Source organism: Olea europaea, unplaced genomic scaffold (genome assembly GCF_002742605.1).
Source record: "Olea europaea var. sylvestris unplaced genomic scaffold, O_europaea_v1 scaffold1391, whole genome shotgun sequence".
Classification (NCBI taxonomy): domain Eukaryota; kingdom Viridiplantae; phylum Streptophyta; class Magnoliopsida; order Lamiales; family Oleaceae; genus Olea; species Olea europaea.
In genome coordinates, this window is record NW_019231432.1 from 231,851 (window position 1) to 238,759 (window position 6,909).

The window sequence follows — 6,909 nt, forward strand, 5'->3', positions numbered from 1 at the left end:
TATTTTCGAAACAGTTGCTATTCGCCATGATGTCACCGTTACACAAAGGATTTACGAGAAAGTTCAAGATAACGAGGATGAAAGGCTATTTACAAATCAGGATTTGATTGTTTTATCCAAACAGAGACATGAGTCTGGTGGGAGTTCACATGCTGGGCCGAGTACACGGTCTTGTAATTGTTTGCGTGTAGTTCCCGATGATGAAGATTTACATGTCGATCAATTGTTTGACACGAAAAGAGATTCGCAAGAAGCTCTGCACCGAATTGCAATGAAACATAATTTTGAGTTTAAGGTAAAAAAATCAAACAAGTCTACATGCACAATTATTTGTGTGGACAACAATTGCAGTTGGTGTTTGAGAGTGACAAAGATGGACACAAATGAATTCTTTGTAATTCACAAGTATGCGCAGGAACATATTTGTGAAGTGGGTATTCGTCAAAATGATCACAAGCAAGCTCGATCATGGTTTATTAGTCGACGGATAATATACAAGTTTCAGGACCCACAGACGATTTACAGACCTACAGATATCATCAACGACATCTGTCGGAGTATGGGGTGGTTATGAGTTACCAGAAAGCCTAGAAGACAAAAGAATGTATATTGGAAGATTTAATGGGTTTGACAGAGAAGAGTTATGCCAAATTGGCTAGGTATTGCCACAACACGGTGAGAACTAATTCTGACTCGACGTTTTTTATTGAAACTGATGGGCAAAATCGCTTCAAGTATTTTTTTATGGCTCTTGGACAATGCATTAGAGCTTTTCAAAATGCGATGCGATCTCTAATTCTAGTTGATGGTACAGCCCTAAAAGCTAGATATGAAGGGAAGTTGATTATTGCTATATGTCAAGATGCCAACATCCAAATTTATCCTCTTGCATTTAACATTGTCGACAGAGAGACTGATCTAGCAATGCGTTGGTTCTTCACGAAGCTGAGAGAAGTAATTGGGGACATCGAAAACCTTGCATTTATGATTGACCGGGGCAATCAATAATAAATGGTATAACCGAAATTTTTCCGGAAGCACATCATGGTTATTACATGTACCACATTCAAGGCAACCTGAAGACTAGGTATCGGGGCAATGTCATCGTTGCATTGTTTAGAAGAGCTGCAGAAGCTTAAAGCTTTGAAGAATTTACGAAGTTCATGGACGAAATAGAACATATATCAGAAAGTGCATGGGAATATCTATCAAATATGGGGGTCGAACATTGGGCATGGTCACATTTTTCAGGACATCGATACAACATGATGACGTCAAATAATGCGGAGTCTCTCAATGCATTATTCAAGAAGGATCAAGAGTTACTAATTCTCGCAATGATTGAACATATTCATAGCAAGTTGCAACAGTGGTTTTATGACCGGCGTGAGGAATCCCAGAATTGCACGAGTGTGCTAGCTCCGGCGCAGGAAGATCGACTATTCAAAACTCTGGAAGTGGCAAAAGCTCTATTTGTGGAACCACTAGATCAATTTCGCTTCTCCGTGAGATGCGGGCGTAATGTTAGATACATTGTAGACTTAAATGACAATACCTGCACGTGTAGACAATTTCAGTTGGAGAGTTTTCCATGTGCGCATGCTGTCGCAGTGGCTATGTATAAAGGATTTCCACCACACAGCTTACGCACTTATTATTACATGGCTGATTTTTGGAGAGCAGCGTATGCCGAAACTATATTTCCTCTACCAAATGAAGTCGAGTGGAAAGTTCCTGATTATATTGTAGCACTTAATACTTTGTTGTCACCTGAAGTTCCACCGCGTACTCCTGGTCGTAGACGGACGTCTATAATACCATTTACAGGAGAGTTTCCACAACCGCGTAAGTGTGGGAGGTGCAGCGCTACAGGACATACACGTCGATTTTGTACAAGTCAGATTTCACTAAACAGTGACTCGACGGATGTGTAGTATCTATATAAATCATATGTATTCTCTATTTGTAATATATTTTTGATTTTCTCAATTTAAATCGGATGTAATCTTTATCACATTGTTTAATTAGTCTTTTTAACAGTATATTTGAATAAAAAAAGGATTGATTTAAATATTACGATTTAATAATTGATATATTGCAGCAGTTAAATATTTAATTGGTTAAGTATTTATTTAACTAATTATATTAATTGGTTAAGTAAAAAAATTAATTACTTCATATTTAATTACTTATTTCAATTATTTATTTGAATAAAAATAATAGCACTTACTTCGAATTTTAATTTAAATATTTCTTTCATTAATTATCTTCATTTGGCACGTATATTTGATTATTTATATTTCTTTAAAAATTATATTTCGTTAATTATCTTAATGTGTATATTGTTTATTTAATATTTGATTGCTATATTTCGATTACTTATGTAAATTAAAATAATAATATTTTGTTTTTTCTTTTAATACAAGTGAGATAACGATATATATTAACTGACAATATGAAAATATTACAGACACAACAACAAGTAAATTAAAATAATAATATTTTGTTGATTATCTTAGTACGTATATTCATTATTTCATATTTAATTACTTATTTTGATTATTTATTTGAATAAGAATAATAGCGCTTACTTCAAGTTTTCATTTAAGTATTTCTGTAATTAAATATTTAAAAAAATTATTACATTACAGCACGAATCATACTGAAGTAAACAATATTTACATTTCAATAAAATAATATACAATGTACTAAGGATCACAATTATATTCATACAAGTCGCAAGCTAATTTATGCCTCCACATATTAATCCAAGACTGATTTATTGTATCAACATTGCGACCAATGCTCAAAAACTCTATGTACTTTATTACAAATAAGCCACAGTCACCCCTGCAACCGAAGAAGAATATATTAGTTCGATAACATATAATTGAAAATCAAATCTTAAAATTAAAATTTTTTTAAATCCTTACGATCTTTCTTGTTTTGCCGTCGTCATATTCCGCACAATGGCTAATTTGTCATTTACTCGAATCATCACATGACTAGCCATCATGGGCACGATCACAGCCATTGGCTCCAGTATTTGGTCCAGTTGATTTTGTGTCAGATAGCTATGATCAGAGTCGTACACATAAATAATGGAATTAGCAAATACGATCTCCATTGAAAAATAGTGTGAGTTCGCAATCACTGGAATGTACATATGTGTACAATCCGTCCACGGCTTTTCGCACCTCGGCTGTAGCCTAATCACCCATTCTAGCATGTACTCAGACAGAACATATTCATTCCCCTTGCTTAGGAGCTTGTGATGCTTAATATCTACGATACGAACAAACTCAGAGCTCAGGATGACTCGACTAGAACTGTCATAAGATCTTGGGTATCCCTGAGCCCAATCGCGTAACAATTCCATAACCAAGTCGACATGCTCAAACAAAAAAACACCAACAAAAAAGATAGAGTCGTTTAAATAAATGAACCAACAACTTCTATAAATATGATAAATGGAAACTCAAAAAACTTACATCATCGGCGAGCCAAGCTGAGGTTGTCAGTACATCTTCGAACCACTTTTTAGCGTTGGGTACGGTCATACAACCGATGATATAACTATCTCTGAAAAATGAAAAAAAGTTATGAAAAATACAAAAAAAGAGTAGCAAAATCATAAAATACTTACTCGGATTTAAGGGATTTGAATCAATCATCGATCGCCTTCTGTTTGACCTAGTCGACGTCGCGAAAAAGATTGGGAAACGTCCCATCCACAAACCCCCTTATCTTCGCCCGGCCATGTATGGGGAAACGATGTACTGTGACGGCAATTTCGATCTCTTACCGACCATCAGCTCTGGCGCGTCATTAGCATGCTTCTTACCCTTCGGCACCTCCGTCGCCCCCTCCGACACGAATACTACATCGTCATCCGTCATCTCTGGCGTCCTCTCGTCCTTCGCAACCCCCTTATCCCCCTCTACTACCACCTCTAGTGTCCCCTCCACTACCTCCTCGATCACCCCCTCCGGCACCCCTGTCTCTCTCTCTGGCATCCCTGCCCTCCCTCCACCCCCTCTATCTCGGCCTCCTCCGACACTTCCACCCCGGCCATCTCGGCCTCCTTTGGCACCTCCAGCCCAACCTCCACCCCCTCCTTCCCGACCTCCGGCACCGAATCAAAAAACTCATCAAATCTTGCGGTCGTTGCCCACCAATCTCGAGAAACACCAGTCTCCCCGACACTCCCTCTGACAGAACCTCGAAAGCTTGCTACATCGCCTCGAAATGCTGCAACCTCGGTATGAAGGTCTCCTATATCTCGTCGCAGCACTCCAATCTCATCTCGTAGTACTACTACCTCTGTCATAAAATCCCGTCGCAGCACCCCTATCTCCTCTCGTAGTGCAATTACCTCTGTCATAAAATCACGTCACATCGTTCCTAGCTCCGCTCTAATAATACCGGTCATGCGTGCAAAGAAATCATCTGAATACCTGGGTGTAGGCGATCTCGTGAAGGTGGGTGGGTGCGGGAGAAGGAGATCTTCTCGGAGAATGTGATAATGGCGGTAGAGGTGATCTCATCGGTGGAGGCGACGGAGATCTCATCGGTAGAGGCAAAGGAGATTTCCTACGTGGAAGTGCTCGTCGTTCTACTGGATGACGCTCCTACACAGAGAAGACAATTAATATTAATAATCTACACATGAATATTATAAGTCAGAATAAATAATGATCTTAAATAAACGTACCCTATTTCTATCCGGAACGGATTCAAACACTGGATCGTTTTCAGTAGGTCGAACATGCAATTCGCGTACATATATTTGATCCTCCTCTTCCATTGAAACAACCAACTCAGCATGAACTTCGAGCTGACATATCATATTTCAACTTGTTAACGAGCATGTATCGAACCGAGTTAATGTACGTACAATATAAATTGCAAATATATAATACTCACCTGAGAATCGTCAAGGATAACTGTCAAATCTTTAGTCAATGGATTCTCACGTGCTCGCCAATGAAGCATTCGTGGGTAGCTGGTCTCCCTTCTGATCGCCTATTTGCTACCCAAAGTAGAGATAACCTCATATCCCCACAACTGCACAAAAAAAAAAAAAAAATTACTTATACATTTAATAAAAAAGTTTAAACACACATTACGTTAAGATGAATATTTACCTGCAAAAGCCATATATATCATATTTGCGCTCACCTCTCTCCGATTTTGGCATAGTATGTACCCTCCTGAATACGTGGAGAGTATTAGTGTAACATCTCCGACCTCATGGAAAGCTATTAAAAGCATCGATATCATCAACAACATCCAATGAAAAAAGGTCAATCGACGTCCTACGATGTCGACAACTCAATATACTCTACAGTATATACACCAATCCTAACTTCAGCTTGTCTAACATGTGATCACATCTCCTAAATGCGTCCTCCAACTGTGGTGGTGCAACCGGCACTTTACCTCCAAAATATAAATCCAATATATAATACGGGCTCTCGCTTCTTCTTCTCCAGTACATCTCGAGCCTGTAATGAGGGCAAATTCAAGGATCGAGAATCTCGATACCTTCCCGTCCCCCATAGCAAAATAAAGCTGATCGCCATCGATTTGTTTAAGCAGCTGGAGTAATAAAGAATCAATAACATGTTCGGAGAACTGCACGTCCTTCAACAAATAGAAGGACCATAAAAACTATCGATGGAGTATGTCGATATGCTCCTCATCCAATCCCTCAATCACTGTCCCATAGCTCGAAAAGTTACAATACGTCGTAACTTTTCTCAAATGAGCTCTCAGATCGTTGTCCATATGATATTCCATTCTACAAAAATAGTACATGTTAAAACCATATACAAGATATTATAAATAAAATATCGTATCTTCAAATTTAACTAATCAGATTTCATATTAATAAAACAATAAATAGATTCATCCAATCATATATTAAAACAGTTAAACAAAAAAATTCTCACATATTTGATTATTTAATATTTCTTTAAAAATTATATTTCGTTAATTATCTGAATATATATATATATTATTTATTTCACATTTAATTATTCAATTTCGATTATTTATTTGAATAAAAATAATAATATTTAATTCACTTTTTTATTTTACTATTTTTTAATTAATTATCCTAATTGGTTAAGCAAAAAAATTATTATTTAATTTAATTTATCCTTTAAATATTTCGTTAATTATGTATATTATTTATTTCATATTTAATTACTCTATTTCGATTATTTATTTGAATAAAAATAATAATATGTAATTCAATTTTTCATTTAACTATTGCTTTAATTAATTATCTTAATTGTTTAAGTAAAAAATTATTATTCAATTTAATTTATTTTTTAAATATTTTCTTAATTATGTATATTATTCATTTGATATTTAATTATTCTATTTCGATTATTTATTTGAATAAAAATAATAATATTTAATTCAAATTTTCATTTAACTATTTCTTTAATTAATTATCTTAATTGGTTAAGTAAAAAATAATTATTAAATTTAATTTATTCTTTAAATATTTCATTAATTATGTATATTATTCATTTCATATTTAATTATTCTATTTCGATTATTTATTTGAATAAAAATAATAATATTTAATTCGATTTTTCATTTTACTATTTCTTTAATTAATTATTTTAATTGGTTAAGTCAAAAAATTATTATTCAATTTAATTTATTCTTTAAATATTTCGTTAATTATGTATATTATTCATTTCATATTTAATTATTCTATTTCAATTATTTATTCGAATAAAAATAATAATATTTAATTCAATTTTTCATTTTACTATTTCTTTAATTAATTATTTTAATTGGTTAAGTCAAAAAATTATTATTCAATTTAATTTATTCTTTAAATATTTCGTTAATTATGTATATTATTATTTTATATTTAATTATTCTATT

At 34.3% G+C, this 6,909-nt stretch overlaps 1 protein-coding gene across 1 annotated transcript; it reads left to right on the plus strand.

Annotated features, from left to right (window-relative positions):
- Positions 1-1,337: 1,337 nt before the first annotated feature.
- Positions 1,338-1,934, plus strand: LOC111375617. Its single transcript, XM_022998468.1, has one exon. It carries the CDS (start codon positions 1,338-1,340, stop codon positions 1,932-1,934), a length of 597 nt encoding a protein of 198 aa, XP_022854236.1.
- Positions 1,935-6,909: the final 4,975 nt, after the last annotated feature.

Coding starts and splice junctions, on each gene's coding strand:
- LOC111375617 (XM_022998468.1), top strand. CDS start 1,338: ATGATTGAACATATTCATAGCAAGTTGCAACAGTGGTTTTATGACCGG.